Raw genomic sequence first — 25720 nt, 5'->3', positions numbered from 1 at the left:
AAATTGGCAGGTCATAAATACATTTCCAAATTAGATCTAAGCAAGGGATATTGGCAGATACCCATCGCCGATAATGTCCGCGAGTTGACGGCATTCGCGACTCCCAAAGGACTGTTTCAATTTAAAGTTATGCCTTTCAGTTTAGTCAACGCCGGTGCGTCGTGCGTTCGTCTCATGCGCAAATTATTAAACGGAACGGAAAACGTCGACAGCTTCGTAGACGACATCTTTGTTTAAACGCATACATGGGATGAACATGTTAAGGTATTACAGGATCTGTTCGATAGACTTCACATTGCAAACCTTTCAGTTAGGCCTACTTAGTGCAGCATAGGGTATTCCAGTCTGGAATGTTTGGGACATCTGGTAAGTGGACTAGGCCAGTTGCAACCTCATCCAGATAAAATAGGAGCAATCAGGGATGCCCCTAGACCAGAGACAAGAAAACAAGTAAGGTCTTTCCTAGGTCTAATCGGGTTCTACAGGAAATTCGTCCCCAACTTTTCGGCTATTGCCAGCCCATTAACGGATTTGACTAGGAAGGGGCAACCGAATAAAGTTTCATGGGGTGTATGCCAGGAAAAAGCATTTAACACTCTAAAACACAAACTGGTAAGTGCACCAATTTTAAAGTTGCCGGAAATAGATAAACCTTTTGTACTGAGGACAGATGCGTCCGATATGGGTCTTGGGGCTGTTTGGCTACAGGAGCAAGGGGGGATGAAATTGCCCATTGCTTATGCAAGTAGGAAATTGCTCCCTAGAGAGGAAAAGTACTCTGTGATTGAAAAGGAGTGCCTAGGTTTAGTATGGGGAATAGGAAAATTCCATACATATCTTTTTGGGAGGGAGTTTACCTTGCAAACGGACCATCAGCCGCTTTTATATTTGAATAAAGCAAAGGTCACCAATGCAAGATTGATGCGTTGGGTGTTGTCTTTGCAACCATACAGTTTTCGAATCGAGGCAATTCGAGGGTCAGAAAATGTGGGAGCTGATTTTTTAAGTAGGGTGTAATTAGCATATCATTTCGTTCGGTCTGAAAATTGGAAGTTTTAATAATGATTCATTGTTCACATTCCGTGATTGTTCTAAAAGTGATACCACTTTTTTTTAGGGGAGAGGTATTGTCACGGAATGGTGTAAATGTTGTTAATTAAATACATGTACTCGGGTTTCGTTTCTTTTCTCTGTACAACGATACCCGAGGGTGATTATAATATGGTCTATGTATTTCGAAATCGTGAGTACGATTCGTCCTGTGCCACACGTGCAAGGTGCTTTTGATAAAGAATAACGAAAATTCTAAAGGTATAAATACGTTACTACATGTAAAGGACCTTTACAATACTAATGGTTTTGTCAGCAAGCGGCCTGCTAAAAGGAATCGCACAACTCCAGCTGTAGGGGTAGGTAATGTTTTGGGTTTTAAGTGATAACTAGTGTATTACCATATTTGCCTTTGCATGTTTGTTATAGTTTTCTTTACATACCATAATGCGTGCATTTTTTATTCTTGTTGCGACGTAGTGCAGGACTTATATTGGTAATGTAAAGCTACATTTTTTAAAAGAATTGTTTACTATTGTCTTATCAAGCAGGGTTAGGTTTACTATTGAACCTCTGTTTTGTAATTGCCATAATAATATAATCTTTTTTACCATGTATAACGTCCTTACGTTATGTCTGTATCAAGTGTAGTACACTGTATCGGGTATATTTTCAGCTGAGTGTGAGTGAGGTTTTGATGGTAGGAATATCCGGGGTGTCCGGTGTTGTCCGAGGGTAGAAACGTCCGTGTGTCCGGAGCGTTTAAGGTGCCAGAGCGTCTAATGTCTAGCGTCCGGAGGGTCCAGAGTGACTAAGGTGACCCAGCTGTAGAGCCGTCAAAGGACCAAGGGGTCCGGAGGGTCTAATATTTCAAGTGTCCGGAGGGTCTAATGTTTCAAGTGATCATAGTATTCCGAGGGTCCGGAGTCTATATTGGTTGTGAAATTGATTCGGAGGAGCTGTGGAGCGGATATGGTGCACGGGTGACGGAGTGCATCTCCACACATGTATTTTTAGCTGTATGCTAATTTTTGGGTTAGTAAGACTCAGTGTATTATTCAGGACTGGAAGGATAGATTGTATATCCGTTCTTGTTTAGTGACATAATTTCGCTACCTGAGCGAATACATTTTTTTACTATGTGTAAAGACTTACATTGTTTACTATTTGAGTGAACTATATTCATCTTTCCATTATTGAATCATTTGTGAAATCATTTATCCTGTGTTTTAGGGTTACTGAACTAATTTATTTGTATTTTTTTTGTTCCATCTTTGAAACTGTGCGTTTTTATGTTAAATAGATCCAATATTTGGATTATAAATACGCACACATCTTCATAATCCACTATTCATATAAATCGCCATATTAAACCATATATCTGTGTCGTCAAAACGTGTTCTGTTGTTAATCCGAAATATCCCACCCGGTTATCTTGTTACAGTATACCTTTAAGGCTGACACTATTAGGTGTGAACATGGAATTACTGTAATTATGACAGACAAGCAGAGTCTATTCTAGAAGGTGTGATTGCTGATTTTTCAAAAACTGTTCAGAAAAACCAACCAAAAGTGCAAAATCCATTAATTATATTTGCAAGCTCTGCCTTTGTTTCTTTTTAAATCCTTCCTATAATCTGAAAATTTCCTTCTTTCTCTCCAATGTTGGGAGAATTTCTCTCTTAAATTTTCATTCTAAAACAGACGCACTATACAGAAAAACCTGATTTGAGCAACACCTGCTTTGTGTGATCACCTGTCATGTATAACCAAATCATCATGCATATATAAATGTACTATAATTATTGACCACCTGCTGGGACCAATGAGCAGCAAAAATGTTTTGGCAAAATATCTTTCAGCATTGCAATGAATGACCAGATCATAAAACCAGACACAAATGCCATTAACTTTTATTTAAACCATGGCAAGCACAGTAGCTCGGGGAAAGTCTGCAAATGCAGTAGCTGGGGGAAAGTCTGCAAACACAGTGCAGATTAACCCAGATTACAAAATAATAAAAAACTGAAGAAAAAAAATATAGAAAAAATCTAGCTAAGGGTTTCCCCAAGTCTGAAGATAGTATTTTATGCTGCAGGCTGGAAGCTTGACTAAAGTACATGACATTTTATTCTAGTAAAAACGATCAACATACAGCAGTTGCATTGTATTGGAAAAAATACTGATGAACAAAAGAGAAAACTAATAATTATGTCTGAGTGTTAATATAATGTCCACACCTCTCATGTACTGCAATCAGTTGGAGAAGACTTATCTGTTAATTAGTTCATGTCATTATCTGAAGGGAACATTAAGATCTTGACAGGTGTCAGAAAAGGTCAACTTAGCTGCTAGTAAGCATTTAACTAGATTGTTATGGAAGAATTTGCAGGCATCAACATGACACTCAATTCACTCTTTTCGTATCCGAATAGATGAGGATATAATACATTCATTACGATCAAATTTAAACAGATGGACATACTCATAACATAATACACATCACCTTATACAAACCTGCCATAATATAGTATTTTTTGTCTCCCAAACACACCAATACAGTCATGTTTAGAAAAATATGTTTTTTAGCAATTTTAGATTTTAAAAACAAAGAGAAAGCTCCAGTGAAAGTGAAAGACATTTTTGGACCACCATTACATATGTCACTAGCATATAGTCTGTAAAAGCAGTAAAGAGTCTTGCTTATACTCAGGGCAGTTTATACAGCTGATTATCACCAAGGTAATCAAATGGTAAGGCAGCCTGAGATAAGCAACCATTATTTCAAAGATTACTTAACTGACTGAGAATATCCAGACAGGTAAGTTCTTTGAAAAATGTTACAGGAAAGTCAATTAGGCTAATTTGCACAGGTAAAGTAAACTAAGTGGAACAACCAAAGTCATTTGAAATTAGGTAAATGAAAGAGGCATGTTGAAGACCTCAAGTTATTACACATTACTTCCTTGAATGAGAATGCTAAAGATGGGCAAGTTCATTGTGAGTGGCAATGATTCTTTGAGGTTGGATTTGATTTTACTCCATATATAAAATGGAAAATATAATTGTTCCAATAGTCAGAAAAGTGTTCATGTGTGATTCGTTTCTGAAGACAAAATATCAAAACAATGTTGTGATTGAGGGAAGGACAAATCATCTGCAAAGTAAGCAAACCCCAGTGAAACTAAATTTCAGAACTCCTTTTTGGAGTTTGATTTTGTAAAGTGCAATGGCAAGGGAGAGCTTTTCTTTTATAAACACTATATTGACTTTAGTCATTCTGAAGTGTATGACATCTGCTGACATGGCAAAACCATTCAGCATGTCAGAGCAATGCAGATGCAGAATGATCATTTTTTATGCTGAAAAAGATGCAACAAGATCTTTGTGGTATTGTGAACAACAGTACCATCCTGTCTCTAATAACCCCATCCAGTGAGCAGCAAAGTCTGCATCTAATTAAGAAAATATCTGACTGTCTAATGGAATTTAAGACTTACTATTTTTGTTTATTTGGTTGTGTCTATGTGAGTGTGGGCACATGTGTGATTGGTGATGGCCAGTACTAAGCCTACCAACTAGTTTTGGTTTGTAAGAGAATTAAATGCTTCAAAAAGCCCATAAATTATTTCCTTTTTATTAAATTTGAATTTCCAGTAACTTTCTATAGGCTAATATAAAAAGATAACTCAAACTTTGGACATCACTTTTTGGGCATCATGAGCACTGACCCCCACACCCTTGAGACTTCAATGCAAGCTTTTTCACATCCAAATATACAAGTATGGCCTCATGGCTAGTGTATAAATGGGAGCAAAATATTTCTTTATAATGCTGAATATGTGATCTGTTTTCTTATTTTTCAATTCTTGTGAAGAGTGATGTGTCAACCTGAGCACCTATTAAATGTATGACTATGTGAATGTAACAGTATACATATTAAACTTTTAAAAGAATTTTTTTTTTTTAAATTTAATTCTGAATATGCCATTATTCTTATTTAAACATACATAATAGGAAAGCAAACTATTAAAACACACCTCTATTTACTTGAGTGATTACGTTAGATTTCCAGACTAAATGAACAGAAGGCAAAGATAAAATATACAACTTACCAGCATGGCAGGTGCCCTGAAAACATAGGAGAAAGGGTAATGCAGCAGGTTCAGGAAGGAAGCAGCGTAAAGATCGGCATATCTCATCACTTGAGAGGCAAAGAAAGTCTGACGAGAACCTGGAAAAAGTGAAGCACTTAAATCATAGCCTGACTCTGATAATTAAAAAATACTTTTTGGGGGTAATTTATTATTCCCCTTTATTTAAACTCAACATAAAACTTGAAAATGGCTGAGATAATACAGAACATTATTTTAATGTAATGTGGCAAGTTTCAGCTGTTTGAGACATGTAGAGCCTGAAAATGTCATAAATGTAAACGTATAAAAAATATACCAGTAAATGTCAAATAAATACCAGTAAATGTCAAAAGTGACACCTTTACAGCAATGATACACCTAAAAAGTGACACATTTACCTGGAAACCAATGTTACAAATACCAGTAAAAGTGAAAAAGGACATCTAATATCAAACTCAAAGATAAATATGACTTTTACAAGTAAAATTATTGCCTGTAAATGCCATAAACATTGACAAATGTCACACCTAAAAAGCGATACATTTACCTGCAAGCCATTAATGTTACATATACCAGTAATGTCATGAGTGATAGTCAATGGTGACATTACATGCAGATAAATGTTGTAATGTGACTTTACCTGGTACTATTACTGCCAGTAAATGTTATAAACACTGGTAAATGTAACACCTAAATACTGACACATTTACCTGCAAACCAATTAATGTCACAAATGACAGTAATGTTTCAATGTTTCAAGTGGCATTTAATGGCAACTTTGCATGCAAGGTTGCTGTGAAAGCAAATTTTTAAGTAAAGTATATTTCTCCATAAATACTTACACAATCATAATAATATTAGAATATTAACTGGCTACCTCATGAATCCAGCCCTACTAAAAGACAAAAATCATCTTTTTCTGGCAATCCTAAGGAGACAAAGGGCAATAACTTGTGCCCATTACCAACCCTTGCCACTGCCAGGTATCACTAGATTTTTAGATTAACAATATACTAATGAGGATGCATGCATGACAGGGTGGTTGGGAGGGGCTTTAAGTAATATGGTTGGGCAATTTTTCTCAGGGAAACACAATTTACTTAAAAATTTGCATTCTTCTTCAAATAAGTTCCCAAATCACATTAATGTTTGGAGTAATAGGAGGAGGGAATGCTGAGCATCCAACTTCTAACTCTGGTATCCTTCTAGCTTGATTCCCCATTTGAACAACAACTCATTCTCCTAATTACATAAGCAACACTGTCTTGAGCTTCTTGGTCTGTGACCCCTACATATGGTTAAGAATATAATTACTGAAATCTTCTTACCTTTAAAATTTCACTGGCAAATCCAGGAAGCTGATAGGCTGTGTTGATAAGTGGGTCTGGTGGTCTTCTGGGTTGCCACCACCTAACTTACCATATTCAAGGTTTACCTCCGTGAAGCTAAATCTCTGAGATAAAAATTCAAAAAGGTTGACTCTGCATGCCAGCCAACAGCTTCTACTATATCTCAGATCAAAACATGGAATGTGAGGCTTGCAGAGATCAATCTAATCTCATGAGTGGTAATCTTCATGAGGTAATCTTGTGAGACCTCTGAGCATGCAAAGTGTATAGCCACAAAGCAAGGGCTCAAGGGGTGATATCCTGTTTCCTAGCTTTCACTTGTCTGTACAACTTGTCTCTGTTCTTTTCAAGTAGTGCCTGAGTATGAAAACAGGATCTTACATGTCTATGGAGAAGAATAAAGAAATGATGACTCTTTCATTGCTAGCAGACAGTAACCTATTTTTAAGAGTACCACTGCACCATCAAATCTGAAATGATAATAGTTCAGGTTGATGGAAGGGCATGTAGCTCGCTCACCCTGCATGCCGAAACTAAAGCTATCAGGAAACATGTTTTGTATGACAGCAAAGTGAAGTGTCAGATAAAGCCTCAAATGTCTTTGAATTGAAAAAGCCTCAAATGTCTTTGAATTGAGCCATGTTAAAATCAAAGACAGATTCCACTTTGGTCAACTGAGATAAAAAATTGGTAAAAGATCTGACAGATCTTTATCATGCCAGATATCACATCTGCCATAATACCAGAATGTCTGATACCATGTAATTGTAGCCTTTGTTAGTAACTGGGGTCAACTGTTTATCTTTGAAGGGATGATGTTATTGATATGGGATCAGTCCCTGAAAACACTTCACTTTCCCTCACAAGCCGTCAGAGTGGCAGGTCCTCTTTTTCTCCAGATTCTCTCCACAATTAATGGTTTAAATTGTTTGTCTCGCAAGAATGTCCCGACAAGACTCAAGCATAAAGAAGAAGACAGTCCAGTCAATGATGGAACACCTATGACTGGTTGCGTGAGAAGACTGGGCAGGAATCTTCCTGGACAGATCTATTGCAAGGCTGAGTAGATTTGCAACTTGTCAATCACCTTCCGAATAAGAAACAACCTTGAATAAAACTGGCATTTGTGGTCTTTGCACAATCTCCACCACCTGTTTTTCCATGAGTGAAAGTATCTCCTGTTGTAGAAAGGCATCCTTCTATTGATCTGATGGTATGTCCGTGAAGAGGGGAGAGGAGGAAAAGGGGTATATGAAATCCAAAGCCCCTGCAAAATGACCTGGATCGCCCAAACGTTCTGAGGGAATAGGGAGATCCACTGAGCCTGAAATTGCAGGAGTCAGCCATTCACAAGTAGCCTATCTGCATGCAGTGCAACAGGTAGGTCAATGTTAAGAGATAAAAGGCTTGAATGCAAAGAAACTTGGTTTATTACCACCTCTGTATGGTTGCCTCCTATCTTGGTTAGACTGTTGTCTCCTGGCATTGGGCTGGAATCTATACTGCTATCTGAATGAAACGAGCACTTGTCTCCAGTCTGCTCATCATCCCTTCACACTGGTGGGGTCTGATTGTTTCAAAATGCCTGTGTGGGATGAGTGGCAAGTTTGGAGGGGCAGATCCTGAGCTGCCTGCCTCCTAATTTCTTCAATTCTTCCACCAAAAAGCAATGGTGACCCAAATGTGGATTGATTGTAAAGCCAGGATATGATGAGGCTTGAACGATGTGGACCACAGACATTCATCACATCATATCAGGTCTAATTTGGCCAAAGCAGTCAATGCATTGGCCATGGCATGCCTGGTTAATGACTCTAGCAATCCTGGCCATCACCTCCTAAGTGTGGTTACTGCCAGATTTCTCTGTGAGTCAGAAAATTGTCAATGAGGCCAAATCTAACATTGAAGATATAGTGACTACATTCTGGACTAGTTCTGACATGGCATGGAACACATTTTTGTTCACTTTATAAAACAGTGAAGCATGACAAATTAACAGCTGCTAGATTTCTGTCATGGGCTAGGAGATCAGTACTAAAGGCATCTGAGAGAATTTTGTACCAGAGAAATGAGAATGTTACTGGAACTTAGTTTTCAGAAAGCCTTAGAATTTCCAAGGTCAGCAATTTTACGTGAAAGCCAGTCAAAGACCTTCTTAATTTTTGCTGATTGGGGGAAGGAGTCAAAAGGATGGCTCTCTTCTTCCTTGCTGAATACTACTGATACTCTGACTTTATAGTCTTGAGTAGTGGTAGGGGGGTGGAGGGCATTCTGATGACTGCCAACACCCTATAAACTTCCTTAACTGTGGCCTTGGAGCTAAATTCAGTCCATTCCATGGTCAAATCTGAGTACAGCTGATTTGAAGAAGCTTTGTCACACTCACTGTGTATTGAGTCCCAATCTGGTTCTGCCTGCAGCCCTGGATAACTCATACCAGGTGGCATCAGTGACTCAATTCTATCCTCTTTGAAAATGTCACTCACTCTCCCATTTGGAAGTCCGACACTGGTACAATGGCCACTTGGTTTGCCTGGCATATGGTCCGCCTGGTTGCTGGCAGTATAGAAGATGGACTGGCTATCACCAGTAGTGGATACTCTAAGGGCAAGGCTAGATAAGCAGATTTCTCACAGAAAGCTCCATCAGAGTATGGGGTATGTCACCAATGGTATGGCTAAACAGATGGATCTGTTACTAAAATCCCTGTAAATCCTAGTTGGCCAGACCATTTTATCATGCCAGGATGGCTGGACATCCTGTGAGGCTGTATCATGAACCAATGAATCCAGTACAAACCACATGTGTCCAGACTTACAGGCCCAAAAGCCATGCTCAGACATGTGGTGGGTTTTATGCCGATGTAGCAGCCTAAAATTGAGGAATAATCCCGCAACAAGACAGAAAAAAGTGCAGAAGCAAGCAAGGAGAGTAAAGGTAATATCTAGCCTGATGTCGATAGCTGTATTGTCATATCCTGGACCACACAACACATATGTTCAAAAGCAGACATTTGTACCATCTCAACATTTCATCCTCTCCTGCCACTGATGTTACTGTGGTTGATGGTTGCAAACAATGAACTTCAGGAGGGGGAGACAGTGTCCCCCACAAGACTCACAATGAAGGTTGACTTGGAATGTATACTGAGGACATCAACACTATCTTTACTCAACATATTCCATCTTTCCTTCCATTTTGCTGCCTTCTGGACTACTGTAACCCGACTGCCTCCGTCCATGTATTATACACACAGCATGGCATTGAGAATGTACACTTAGTACATACAACACAAAAGTCATAGTTGTCTTCCTTTGCATTCAAACTTTTGCATTTCATGTATTTGGTTAACATTTCCAATGATAATAATACAAAAAGAAAAAGTATTAATTAGTAATTCTGCATGTTACTAACTCAGTAACATAACTCCCATTACTAACAGAGTAAGTGAAAATAGTGTCACATTAATCTGCAATCGATTACAGGAGTTCAACAATAGTGTGTTGATATGTGATCTTAAATAGATGAAGTCCATAAAGGAGACAAAGTCACTCAGATTTGGAAGAAATTGTAAAAATAATGTACACCCAGGAATGACTGTCCTACACAATAAATACAAAATTAAACTTGGATAGTCCAATTTCAACAATAAAAGATTTTATTTTAAGCTAAGCAGTGAATTACTTCATTTTTTTCTAATTAAAATAGTACTGATATTTCACTGTAGTGAAAAAATAATATTTTTTCACTACATGAACTACTTTTTTGGGTCAGAACATACTTCTCCCTTTGATTTTGTACCTTAGCAAATTAATAATTAATAATTAATTATTAGCAGATTAATAATCCCTGTCTGTTATCCTTGAAACTTGTAGTTTGTTATTCTGGAAATATCAGTTAATTTTTATCAACCTGATGTGGAACTAATTTTGTGCGCAGGTACACATAGCACAGCAGAACATGTATGGTAAACAGCTGACATTACCGTAAGAAATCTGCTAATTCACTGTGTCACAAACTTTAGGTAGCCAATGCATGTGAGCATAAAATAAAAAGAATATTTGCTTAAAACAAGTGAATAATGGATACATTTCACCTCATGGGTGAAATACTCAAGTATTTTCACTCGTGGCTTTGCCACTTGTGAAAATACTGAGTTTTTCATCCACTCGATGAAATATATCCGTTATTCACTCGTTTCAAGCAAATATCCTCTATGTATGAGGTAAAATGTATGATGTTATCAGTACAGCAGCAAAACTAAAAAACCTAGTGACACCTAATGGTGGCAAATGGAGGTAATGGGCAAGAGTTATTGACCTTTGTCTATATGAGCCAGACCAAAAAAAAGAGGATTTTCATCTTTTAATAGGCTAGATTCTTGAGGTAGCTAATATTCTAAGGTTAATGAGACTGGGGAATATATATCAAGGAGAAATGACAAATGTGACATCTACAGGTAAAATTAATGTGATATTTAACACTTCAGTTTTAAGAATGTGCACTGTACCTCCTATAAATGCCACAAATGCATATAAATGTTGCAAGTGACATAAAATGACAAGTATGAAACCCCAAAACAAACTTTTTAAAAATCTGCTGCAGTTTGAACTCCATTCATTCGAATGTTTCAAAACTTTTACTCATTTCTGAAAATATGTATAGTACTTATGTGAACATAGTCACAAACTGGACTTTCTTTAGCAATTATTATACTCAAAATATTGAATGATTGCCACTACAATTAAAAAAGTTCTGAAGAAACAATCTGGCTTAGGACTGATATGCAAAGACAAACAGATAGACAAACAAAAGAATAGTCACTGACATACACAATATTCATCCATATAAAATGCTGAAGACAAAAAGCAATTATTGGAGAAACAGATACAGAGATATAAGGACAACAGAAAATACTCATTGACAGATAAGAAATGTAAGAGCAGATATAATGATGACATAAAATAACATAATATTCAGAACCAATTTCTGTCTGAGACATGGACACTTATCACTGAGGCAATACTTCTTCAACAACAATGGTCACAATTTTTGTGATGTTTACATACACTGTATCAACAATAAATGTTACAACAATGAAAAGAGCCACTAAATGTCACAAATGCAGATGTGTGATACTAGTGTTTGTGACTCTTATGGGCCTTGCAGATGTTTGATTTTTACTAGTGTTTGTGACACTTATGGGCCTTGTAGATATTTAATATTTACTAGTGTTTGTGACACTTATGGGCCTTGCAGATGTTTGATATTTACTAGTGTTTATGACACTTATGGGCCTTGCAGATGTTTGATATTTACTAGTGTTTGTGATGTTTATGGGCCTTGCAGATGTTTGATATTTACCAGTGTTTGTGATGCTTATGGGCCCTGCAGATGTGTGATATTTACTAGTGTTTGTGACTCTTATGTACCCTTCAGATGTGCGATATTTTTACTAGCATCTGTGACACTTATGGACCTTGCAGATGTTTGATATTTACTAGTGTTTGTGACACTTATGGGTCTTGCAGATGTGATATTTACTAGTGTTTGTGAAACTTATGGGCCATGCAGATGCGTTATATTAACTTCTGTTTGGGAGACTTATGGGCCCTGCATATGTGATATTTACTAGTGTTTGTCATACTTGTAGGCCAAGTAGATGTGTTAAATTTATCAGTGTTTGTGATACTTGTAGGCCAAGTAGATGTGTTACATTTATCAGCGTTTGTGATACTTGTAGGCCAAGTAGATGTGTTACATTTATCAGTGTTTGGGACACTTGTAGGCCAAGTAGATGTGTTACATTTATCAATGTTTGTGACACTCATGGGCCTTGAAGATCTGTGATACTTACTAGTATTTGTTAGACTTTGGGGCCCTACTGATGTGTGATATTTACTAACTGTAAATTACATTTGCATGATTCAACTTCTGGTGTGCATGAGGTAAATATCGAGATAGTGAACAAATGCTGGAAATTACTGGATCAAGAGTCAGTGCTGGAACAGATGTGGATCAAGTCTGTTATGAACTAAATTCACGAGTGAAATAAAATGAACTTGTATTTCCTGTTTTATACTGAAAATCCATAATATACATTAGTAAATATGAACAAAAGTTTTTAGAGATGTAAGTGGCCTCAACTGAAAAATGACCAGTGCCTCCAAGAATTGTAGGGTCATAAAGCTTCCAATATATATATAATATAGACCTTACTATTATTATTATTATTATTATTCAGGTATGATTCATAATGGGTTAGATCCTGAAAGTAAAGCAAACAGATAAACAAAATGTGAAGGAATGGATCGTAAAGGTTTGCAAAACTTGACCAGCTTTGCCTTTAGCAGCACAAATTTCCATTCTGTTGCTGCAAACATTTGAGTTTTGCAAACTGTGCACATCAACTAACCCTTAACCTCATGAAAGCACCTTTGGACGCCTCTACTCCATTCGCATGAAAGCACCTTTTGACGCCTCTACTCCATTCACATGGAAGCGTCTTTTGATGCCTGCTGTAAACATCAGTCATTTTTAGCAGGTTTTTGTAGTGCCACCTTCGGGAAAAACCCCTATTAGATAGCTCATTCATTACTGTGAATGACCATTACTTCAGATTACATGGTCGCTGTTTATACTCTGGTCAAAATCTGCTATTTAAAGTAACTGGGTCATATTATCCACTCTCCAAAATGGAGGTTGCGGATTTTGTTCAGTACTTTTCATGATTAGAATCACAACTATGAAAGCTTCAATAACTTAGGTAAAGGCTCTGATACTGATATAGGTAGCAATTAGTTTTTATAAATTATCAAATTCAGATGACTTAGTGATGTAGACGCAGACAAAGAACTTGTAAATTTCGAGTATGACAAATGGCAGCTACGTTTGGTCACATGGCTTCACTGACTTGACGGTGAACGAGTTCTCTCAAGATTTTAAAACACATAAAAAATTCTTCTGTGAAAAATAATTACACAGCTATAATGATCAGACTTTACACTTACATTTTTCCATACATAATAGATGTGTACCAAAAATGTAAAATGATTCAAATTGCTGTTAAACGTAACATACACTACACTGCTTAACAGTTAACAGGCAGGCATATGTGCATGGAGTCAAATAGGTAACAGGTGTTCTATTTATAGTGCACTGCACTGGGTAACTTTGCTACATGTGTATCGGAGGGCTAAAAATGCATACACTCTATTAGGTAAAGGGCTATAATGATCCCAAAGGATGAATAAAAAGAATTTAATTTTTTTAAAAATTTTCTATAAAGTCTACACACCACTCCTGAATAGGCTTCCCATAATTCCGTAAGACATGTCCATTTCATGGGTAGCTTCCTGAAACGATCACAAAATTTAATATTAATAACACTAGCCTTTATTGTACAATAGCAATCAGTGATCAACATTTCTTATCCTGAATTTAATTTCAAATAAAGTACACTTCAAATATCATATAAAAAAATAATCATATATAAAGAATGAGCAACATACCTCAATGCAGAGAATAACCAGTGGAAATTCAGATGCATTCCAGTAGCTCCTTTATCTTAAACAGGGGCCTCAAACACGCAGCCTGCAGGCTGCATGTGGCAGCAAAGCCATATCATGTGGCCTGCAAAATGATTGGTATCACAAGTGTTATGAGAGATAAAAAAGGTGGTGCAGCCCTTGGGCCATCAAAAATGTCCTCATGCGGCCTTCAGGGTGGTTTGAGTTTGAGACCCCTGATCTAGAATATGACTATAGAGCATACATGCCAACCCCTGGCGAGGAAAAAGTGTAATCCAAGTGGACAAAAAGAGTAATCCAAGCAGAAAAAGAGTAATCAACATATAACATAATAAAATTCTATGAGCATATGTACAAAATTATTCATTTACCCCTTTTGTCTTTTAACATCAATTACTGCTTTCAAGTTTTTATATATAGCAATTTGAGCTTTAAAAAGCAAGAGACTCTCATATTGCATTTCAAAACAATTTGTACCAGCTGAGATTATGAATGTTTTGCACACCAGCAGAGTACTAAGTGCTGGGTTACAGAGCCTGGATCTGAATTCAGTTTTATTTTTGTTAACAATCTCTCATAGTCAGCATTAGAATGGTAAAGAACCAATATTCCTTTCATAACATGACAAAGAAGAGGAAATTTATATCTTCCAGTTATTGGGTCTTTTAGGTGGGAAATAAGGTGCCATTGCACACTAACTCTGTCCACAAATGTCAAACCTGATTTACCAAACTGGTCAAACTTGCTTCAAAGTATTAAAGAATTTCAAAGTTCTAGCAATAATGCTCAGCAAAAAAATGTATAAACTTGAACTGGGTTTTTACAAGAAATATGTTCTTCTTAAAGTAAATCTTTTTTACTGCATATAATTAAACCTGTAATGAAATTTTGATACCTTGATACATTTAATGACATGCATCTGAGATTCTTGTTCTGTTTATAGGCTACTTTGAATTATTAGTAAATTTCTCCATAACATTTCTTCTTACTAAACACCTCTTCATCCACAAGATAATAATCCATTGCTATTTTACAAAATAATTTATTAAATATAATTATATTATCTATTTATTATCAACTTCAAGTGTTACTTTTTATATTGATATTTTATATTTTCTTCTGTTTAAAGTTTAAATTGTTTTATTTTGTTTCTTGTTGATAATTAGTTACACTGAAATGTATCATGCGTTTTAAAATGAACTGTTTATCTTAAATTGTGTGGCCAGCAAGGGGAAGAAATCTGCATAACCTAAAACCTGTAATTGGAATTTTAGTTCTTTTTATAGGTTACTTTCCTTACTTTCATTTACTAAAAATTGGAAGGTAATTATATGCAGTGTACCATGTGTATACATGGTTTCAGCAGGAAATTACTATAACTGTTTCTATTTACATTCTAAAAGTATTATAAACAATAATCGTACTCATCCTGATGAGATAAGCTTACATACCAAATCTGTTGCCGACAAATGAAGCCATCAGGGATCTTGACGATAAGCTTACAAAGTCGTATCAAACTCCATGCAGACATATGGATGCTACCACACATTCCATTAATCAGATGCTACAACTGCCTCATTTACCGCTACAGTGGATTAGTGGTTAGAGCATCCACCTCGGATGCAGGAGGTAGTGGGTTCGATCCCCAGCCAATTAATACCAAAGACTTACAAAAATGGTACTAACAGCTGCCTCACTTGGCGCTCAGGATTAAGAGGTTAGTGTTAGGACTGGTCGGCCTGGTGTCAAGATAATGTGACTGGGTGGGACATCATGCTATATGTCTGCAGCATGATGCCCCATTGCTAGACATCACTATAAACTGTCACACTGCAGACATCGTAGCGATATGACTGAAAAATTGTTAAAGCTATGTTAAAATTCCAAATCACACACAAACACACACAACTGCCTCATTTAATATGCATGGATGTAAATGAACTCATCTGAGATCTTAACGATACAAGCTTATGTAGTCAAACCCAGTTATCTTGATTATGTCAGGGGTATCCGAAAACTGTGGACATAACTGGGTCCCGAGATATCAGGGTTAAGTTGACAATGGTTATGCATCTGAAGTACCAACAATGAGGAGTTTTGCTTTTTTAAAAAAATGGCATTTCTAATGTGCAATAACAATAATAATTCAGGCATGCCAGATTGCAGAAAACAGAAGATTGGACTTTTAAATCAGACCAAGTAACAAGTCAGAAATTTTACAGATTGGATTTGAATTATAGGCACCATTGCACTAAATTTAAATAATATCTACAAGATACAATAATGATGTTTTAGAAATAATGCTTCAAAAATTATTGTAATACCATGAAAACTGAGTTGAAGTTTGCTTTGATGTAAGCAACCTTACATCCTGTTTTACACAGCTATTATAATCTTGTTAATATTATTAAGTAAATGGCAATTACCCATCAAAGTATTGGTATAGCTGCCAGTCAAAATTCCCTCTTAACCCAAGCTAGTTTCAGGGTTTTAATGATTAAATGTCCCAGATTGCTATTGGAAAACAAAATACAAATCTGCAAATTATAAATAAGGAGATGCCGAAACAACCAGCTTTCCAGTATGTGGAAAATTATTATTTTGTTCAGCGAAAACACAAAATTAAAATAGATCAATGATGATCTTAGTGGCTCTATATTAAGAATTTTAGCCTTTATAATTACCATCCTTATATGAACATACAACAATTATGTGAAGAGATGCCGGTTATGTGCATACCTTTAGCAGCAGAGAGGCTGAACAGACTCTACTTGAAATTTTTCAAAACTATTACTTCGAGGCTTCCTACGAACATTTATTGAATAGAGAGCTTATTTAGCCGCTTGGAAGCTTCTAATAAATTAACTATTTTAAATAAGGTCCGGAGTCACGCCTCTCTGCTGCTCCTTTTTTTTAATCAGATTTTTTATCAGATTATTATCCAAAGATTTTGTCAAGACCGATTCGATATCGTGTTCGAGGATCGTGTAAATTTATTGTTATGAATCCGTGTGGTGATGACTGAGCCTGCGAAAATAAGTTTCTAAATTTAATAATATCCGTATCACCTTTGCACCAGGTTTGGTGAATATTTCTTAATGTGTGCATATCTATGCCATTAAAAACAGCTAAAATATTACAATTATCTCTAATTACTTTTGGAATCTGTGTATATCGCTGAGTAACATAAATAACATCTGTGTTTTTATACCTGCCGCGAGAAAATATCCTAGCTGGATTTGATTGTTTATCTAGCATTACGTCATCGTACACAACTAAATTATTAATATTCATGTCAAGATCATCAACTGATGGTGCTTCGTTGATATCGGTGATAAATTCAATAACATTATCGTTATTTTCACTTATTAGCAAGGCATTCTCGTTAAATTCTTTTAGTACCTCATAACATCGTTGGTCATCAACAGATGGTGCAACTAAATATAATTTATCCCATTTTAACCACCTCATTACCAAATTAAGCAACAACTGTGTTTTTCTGCTACCAGAAGGACCTATTATTATCATTCTAATAGAATTTGGCAATGCAGCATGATGTTTAACTGGTTCTTGTTTTTTTATTGCGGAAAAATCAATTGCATCCATAATATAAATATATTATGGATTTATATTGTATAAAATGTAAATCGTGCACATCAACGATCGATCCAATTACAGTTACAACATGCAATAACAGATAGCCATTACTGGAAAATGCGCTGTTTATGGCACAAAAAAGTTCAGATTTATATAAAACAAACCTATGGAGGTGATGTTGCCACACAATTAGCAAAATTGCCTGGTGTTCCCTGGGCTAAGTATCCTGGAGAAAAACATCTTCCAGGATATAATTATTGTGGTCCAGGAACACGACTCGATATCAGACTTGACGAAAACAATCAACCAAAATTAAATGAAGATCCTGTAAATGCCACTGACAGAGCATGTTACGTTCATGATGTTGCCTATCAAAGCAACAATCTACAACAAAGGCATCTCGCGGATGTAAAATTGATTCACACATTAAACTCTATTCCTAGTAAATCTATCAGAGAAAAATTATCAAATTGGCTGATAAAATCAGCAATGAAAGGTAAATTAGCGTTAGGTGCTGGTAATTAATATGATGGAACTGATTTACTATTCTCCTGCTGGATTTTGGAAAGGTAAAGCAGCAATTAGTAAACTTGCTAAAGCCGCTCGAGTAAAAATTCCAACTGCTGCGTCGTGGTTATCTAAACGAGCAGTATGGAAAATGTATTTACCACCACCAAAACAAATTCCGTTTGCTCATTTTGACGTTTAAAAACATACAAGTATACACTTACTGTAGTTGATATTGCAAGTAGATATAAAGAAGCAGAACCACTATCAACAAAAACAGCCGTTGATGTTGCAGACGCATTTAATAAAGTTTATCAATGAGGACCGTTAAAATGGCCAAATTTACTTCAAGTTGATCCTGGCAGAGAGTTTTTAGGTGTGGTCTCATTTTTAATGAAACAAAATAACATTAAAATACGACGAGGACACACTGGAATTCACTGTGATCAGGCAATTGTTGAGCGATTTAATAAAACACTCGCTGAGAGATTATTTGGATATCAGTAAGCGAGGGAATTTATTCAGGATTCAAGATCATATGTGTGGGCCAAAAGATTATCAGATGTAATATTAGCGATAAATAGCGAACCAACATGAGCAATAAATATGAAATTGGCCATTGCGATTACAAAAAAAATTATACCAATAAAAAGGAGCGATTTTTCAACACAGCCAGTACTAGGTAGTATCACTGTAAGATATTTATATAAAGACAGTGAACTTGAAGGCGGCAGAAAAAGAGCAACCGATCCTACTTGAAGCATTACAACACATAAAATATCTAGGTAACAAGATCAACAGGTAGACCAGCAATTTATGTACTTGATTCAAATGCTCCTCAACGTGGATTTACCTGTGAAGAATTACAAATAGTTCCCGCAGATACTCAATTACTGCCTAAATCAATTAACTAGCTCCACGACTGCGATTACATTCCAAACATGCCAATGTGACGTTTTCTCGTGTATGACCGTAATTATTGTTTTTTCTGTCAACAGTAAATTGTAATGAGTCATTTTTTTTTATATTTCCACAACATTATACAATTACAACCCAAGCAATGATTATTTTGTTGTTGCTTCAGTGATAAGATAAATTCCGTGTCAAGGTTGAACTTATAATCATTTTTTTTTGTCATATTGCTCATAGCTGGATAATTTTTTTCTTAATACGTCATTGTGACAAATATCATCATTAACCGCTACCTCAAGAACAATTCTACCAAGTTGGGATTTTTTCTAACCCGAGATACCGCTAAATAAACTAAATTTGACCACTTGACATGATCATCAACAATCCAGACTTGTGTATCAGCGATAGTTAATCCCTATGACGAGTGAATTGTCATGGCATATCCTAGCATCCAAGAGATTTATTTGTACATAGCGCACACTCAACAACATCAATATCAACGAAAACAATATCATTTAGTACTAAATTTTGCTTTACTGCTTCTCCTGGCACATCAACGTCAATATGTTGTTGTTGCGTATCTGCTGGTCGATAACAAAGAGGGACTTTCTCGTTTGGAAATGTTATTTTATGTAGCTGAAATAACTTCTCTTGAATTTTATCTCTGACTATTTTCTGCTAGCAACTATTAAATGTTTTGGTCTCCATGCAAGCAGAAAATTTCTCATTGATGTTTCTGAGATTACTTTTCTCATTACATCACACTGAATTTTATTTGACTGCAATCTAATTTCTTAAATTCGACTAATTTTTCGTCAAGAGATCTGTAATCGGTATCAGATTTTTCATAAGAATCAACAAAACTTTTTAACCAGTCATGAGGAGATTTTCCATCAACAGGGTTAGGTTGATCATGATCTCCGCACATTATTACCGCAGTATTTCTCAATAATAACCAATCGAGAAATGTTTTTTGCACCTCAACAGACACAGTACATATCTCATTACTTTTGGAATATATTTTTCCCCCATACATGAAGAAGTCCATGTTCCACCACTATATTTGAAAAAACTGTGATAAGTACACGAATTAACCCCACACTGCTTCATTTCTCGAGCGAGTCTGTGTGTTGGCATTAACACAACCATATCAGAGTCATGAAATAGTTTTATTAACTGTGTTGTTTTACCTGAACCACCTAATCCATTTATGTAGACTGTTTTATATCGCGATATTGGATCATTTACAGATGGCGCCAATGATATTTCTGATATTTTATCGCAATAATAATTATCTCTGATTATTACATCAGCTGATGCACAATAATCAAGTATTTGTTCGCGCTTTATTCTCCATGATCCCCACTCAGTTCCTGCTAACGAACCTAGTAATGATGCATATTTAGCTTCAATATAGAATGAATCAGTAGCAACCCTAACTGCAAGTTTAGGAAACTTATTTATCATTGATAGTAAATTTATACTTACATACGTGAGCATAGATGATCTTAAATGAGTATATTGCAGGGATTCTCCATCAATATAACTAACAACGGTACCTAATTTTGTTCCGTCGGATAAATTAACAACTTCTCAACTACAAAATGTATTTTTCGCAGCTGTATCAGCGATTATAAAATCTAATTCAACATCATCCATGATTAATCTAGAATGATGTCTTTGGTGATCATATGCACTGCCCTGAGTAAATTTACCTATTATTTTTCTACCTAAATCTTTTGCTGTTTTCTCATCGTGATCCATTGGCAACCACATTGAAGTTTGTTTTTTATACAGTATAATTGCTTCACTGATTATCAGCGATTTTAGCATCAAGCAATCCAACATATATCTTAATAGTACTATTGGTACCCAACGTTGTTCCTAAAAGTGTTTTCCAAACCAAATATAGCATATTTTATGAAGATCCCTAGCAAATTCTAACGATACCACACGAGCAAATCCCGTTAAGGGAAAATCTGGCAGTGGACCATTAATTGCTACACAAGTCATTTCATGCGTTGAATGTCCAAATTACACAAAATACTCAGCACAATCACCTAATCCTAGAAAACTTTCAGGATAACAAGCTATCATGTCAACAGATATCATACAACTATGGTCGTACCTGGTATTCCATAAACCACCGTGACCATATTCGATACAACTTGATTGTACATCACTGAGAAACTCATTTCACGTTGGCTTCCATGAGTTTTTCTTTCTAGCAACGTGAGCAGCAACTGATGGAATGGTAAAACAATTATATAATAGTTCATCAGCTATTGAATACTTTTCTAATAATTGTTTCATTTCATCATGAAAAGATTCCTTGCGGTATAAATCTCCACTAACCCGAACAAACTGATCATACTTTTCATCACAGCTTTTAAACAGCCACATCAATACCGGATCTGATTTACTTGTTTCATAAATAAAATCAAACTTAGTACCAGAAATCTCAGAATAGAATTTAACAACACGATCTCGCAGAAAAATTGTTACCGTGGATGTCCAAGCATGACAATTATGGTCATTTATTTTGATTGGTGTTCCTCGTGATTTACTTACTGACGAGTACAAAATCTCCCCCAATAGTGTTTTTACCATCATAGGAAATTTTAACTTCGCTGATAACGCAACATTGTTTATAGATGCTCCATCTGTGAGTGATTCAGCCCATGATGTTATTTTTTCACGTCGCAAATCCGTTAAACCATTTCCACGTTTTGCTTTTGTGAAGTGTTCCATTACTCATTCTGCCACACAATTTAGCTTTACAGACATTTTCATCGGAGCAAGATTTTGGATATCGGGTTTATCATTTAATTTACAAAGACCATAAACAACCGCGGTAACAGGATAAGATCGATCATAATATGCTTTATCTAAACCAGTTAATAGTCTTGGTTTTGAATTTTTATGTAAAATTATAGTTTTTTTCCCCACCAACGATCGGATCGCATTTATCGCGACTTATCCATACATCTGGATCATTCGTTTGCACAATAAATTTTATTCGAAAAATATACTTTTCATCACTAAGACTTTCAATTAATTTTTTGCTCGTTCATCATTCATTGTAAAATTATCCAAAGAATTTTTCATGTGGACCATACATGAGATGCTCCATCTTTGTAGAATTCCTCCTTGACAGAATCAATTTCAGTCCAAGGTTGTTCAGCCTCGTCAAGATCAAATATTTGATTCATATTATATTTTAGACAAATATCTAATTATATAATGAATCAATGCAAGTGGTTAATGATTGGTTCGTTGACTTGTTGCAATAAATCATGCAAAAGTGAATTTTGTGGGGAGCATCTGCAAGGTATTCGTAAAGGTCATTTAGGACCAACTCGCTGTATAAAATGTGATGCTGGAATTCGAGGAAAAACTCGTTTGTGCTTAAAATGTGGTGGTAAACACTATAGACAGCTTAAACGATACTATGACAAAAAAAATACCAACGGTGACAAAAATTATCAAATCCGAGGAGGATTATCTCAATAAATTTCCAAGCAAATCTGATTTAGACAAATAATATTTCTATAATGAGCGATATCTTTACGAGACATCCAACCATTGATAACTATAACGCATCACGCGATGATGTTGTCAGACACATTAAACTGAAAATACCACTGGGTAATTATCAATTCTGGTTATCTTATATTCAATGCCAGAAATAATCCAAGGAAAAGTTATCTAAATCATCGTTTTGTGTATGAGTGTTTTCACTGATTAATCAAAGATAATCTTGTAATCGATCACATCGATGGAAATAAACTAAATAATTCTATACAAAATCTTCAAGCAATCACGCCGAGTGAAAATAACATGCGAGGAAAAACCGGCTGTCATAATAAATGTGCCAAGGCGGTTAAATCCACAAATTTAGAAACTAATGAAGAAATGATATTTCAATAAATGAATTTGGCTGGAAAATATTTTGGAATTAACCCAGCCTCAGTATGGCATGTTGCAGAAAAAAATAACTAGATCAGCGTTTTCATATAAATTTGGTGAATGGATTTCATTTTATTATGTTCCTCTAATACTAGATAATAACTAAAATCAGTCTTATTTAGGTAATTTATCAATATTATTTTTTTTTGTTTTAGACATAAAATATTTAGTATAATGAACAACAAAAATATTAACGACGTAATTAATGCTATTGAAAAATTAAAAACATCAGGAATAAAATTATCAGATGAACTAATTCCTGAAAAGATAATTCCTGATATCGAAAAAATATTACAAAATAAGTATGACGGTAGATATACTTTATCATCCAAATACAGGTTAATAAAGAAAATTCAGTCTGTGGTTTATCGATTATTGGCTACCGTAGAAGAATCACAAATAAAAAAATTTGTTAATTTATCTCGCGCAATCGAAAACATTAGATCGGAGTTGTCTAGTGAGTATTAATTAGCAAGAGCAGTTAGTGTTTGCGTAAGACAGCTAAAAAAATTGATGGACAGTGAAGAAGAATCAACAACAATCTGAAATTAATTATTTTCCTGAATTAATTTTTTTTTTACTGAAATATTTAAATTTTACTGAATTATTTATTTTTTTTACTGAATTATTTAAATTTTATTTGAAATTTCAGGTAATTTGTACAAATTTCTTGATTTTGACTACCAAATACCCCATCAAAAATTAAAAAATCAAACAATTTTGTAATTTTGACTACCAAATACCCTATCAGAATTAATAAACCAAACAATTTCTTGATTTTGACCACCAATTACCCCATCAAAAATTAAAAATCAAACAATTTTGTAATTTTGACCACCAATTACCCCATCAAAAATTACATATTTCAGTAAAAAACAAAAAATTAAATATTTCAGTAAATAAAATAAATATTTTTTCAGATTATATAAAAATAAATTATTCTGCGAAATTCAACAATCTGTTTGATTTTGACCACCAATTACCCCATCAGAATTAATAAATTGAACAATTTTGTAATTTTGACTACCCAAATACCCCATCAGAATAAATAAATTAACAATTCTGCTGATTTTGACCAGTAAATACCCTATCAAAAATTACTAAATCTAGTATTTTTCAGTAAAAAAACTGATTATTAATTTAGTAATTTTTGCTAATTTTTCTAGGTTTTTATCTGTTTGTTTTTTTTACATAGAAAGGTAAAAATATTTTAAGATATTTAAGATTTTATAAGTAAATTATTTCGCCACATAAATCAAGTAAATTTCCATTCTGATCCGTTAATCTGAAATTCATTCTTGATCATAATCGATTATAACATCGCAAATAAACCGGGTTGATTGGTTCTTGCACAATTAAAAATCCAGGAGGGTCTTTTGGTGAAAATGAATAAAGAATAAATCCCTGTTGAGCTTGATTTGATATTGTTGCATCTGCGCTATAGCTGTTTTCGACGTCACATGTTAAATTGACCGTGACAACAGTTGTAATATTTACAGATTTGACCAAAATGTGTCTACCTGTTCCATCTGGGTCATTATTGTGTTTAAGAATACTTGCTGGTGGTAGCGATCTTCTCCACGTGGCTAGTATTTCAGGAAATAACTCATCAATGGTGTCGCTAACTGATTTCCTTAATTCAGGTACATTATATCTGGAAAATCTATAATCTGGTTTGCATCACTTCTGTCAGCAAATACGCGGTTAAAAAATCTCGTTTTTTGTGTATATTTAATGGCCTGGTATCAGTTACTGTAGAGATCACTCGTAGGTGAATATACCCCATGTCGAACGCAAGCTGATTTAGTACTTCTACGCGTTTAATAATCTCGTTACATGATGAACTTGATATATTAAAAATACACTCCTGAAAATACTGCCATAGCAGCTGTAGTTGCTTTTTATGTTCTTGATTAATTTCTTTAAACCATTCAATAATCTCACTTAGTTCAACAGATACATCTTTTTATGTTCCCCCTCGCCCACCAAAAAAATTCCATAATATTTGGTCTTTTCCTCTGATGATAAAATCACTTCCTAAGTTTGCATCTAATATTTCAAAGTAATATTGTTTGTACTTTGGATCAATATCATGATAAGATCGCCCGTTCGTGGTATAATCAGATTTTTTAGGTTCTGGCGGAGTTGGTGGTGTTGGTGGTTGAATTTCAGGCCACCCTAGAACGGTTCTAATTGAAGATTGATAAATATCCATGGCATAATTAGGTGAAGTTACTTCAATAATCGAAGATAATGTTGGTTTGTGAGCCGATATTTTTATTCCAGGTTCTTTTTCTCTGGTAGTATTTTTTATTCTAAGTAATAACTCATTATTAATTTCTTCAACTTGATGACTACCTGTTGGTAATCCAACGACATTCCAGTCAGGTGTTCCGTCTGGTTTGTTTTTGTTTGCGAACATGATTGAATTATTTGACATTAACGTGCCAAAAGATTTTGATCTGACATTAGGCCAGCTGTTGTATACGCGTAACTGTGATAGCACGATCTCATTTATAGGAATCACGGTTGGAAAATTAATACTAAATTCTGGCTTAGTCAAGCTTGCAGAGATCACTGTTGTTTTGTACGGAACCGTGTTCGTGACTATCTGCTGGAGAAACTCCGTCATTACTGTTATTTATATCTTTAATACCGGCTGAATTGTACA

The 25720-nt window shown here is 35.2% G+C and overlaps 1 protein-coding gene across 2 annotated transcripts in view; it reads right to left on the bottom strand.

The window, feature by feature from the left end:
• The window catches only part of LOC149772705 (cytosolic purine 5'-nucleotidase-like), a 329115-nt gene that overhangs the window by 68783 nt on the left and 234612 nt on the right, over positions 1 to 25720 (bottom strand). For both annotated transcript variants that reach the window (XM_089947470.1, XM_089947471.1), the window contains 2 exons: positions 13833 to 13890; positions 5166 to 5284 (listed from right to left, as the gene is read on the bottom strand). In XM_089947470.1, the coding sequence (XP_089803596.1) occupies positions 5166 to 5284; positions 13833 to 13890 (177 nt within the window). The remainder of the gene's footprint in view (positions 1 to 5165; positions 5285 to 13832; positions 13891 to 25720) is intronic.

This window comes from Sinohyriopsis cumingii, unplaced genomic scaffold (assembly GCF_028554795.1).
Source record: "Sinohyriopsis cumingii isolate HCF-2022 unplaced genomic scaffold, ASM2855479v2 utg001237l, whole genome shotgun sequence".
NCBI lineage: Eukaryota > Metazoa > Mollusca > Bivalvia > Unionida > Unionidae > Sinohyriopsis > Sinohyriopsis cumingii.
This window is presented reverse-complemented; position numbering and strand designations above follow the sequence as displayed.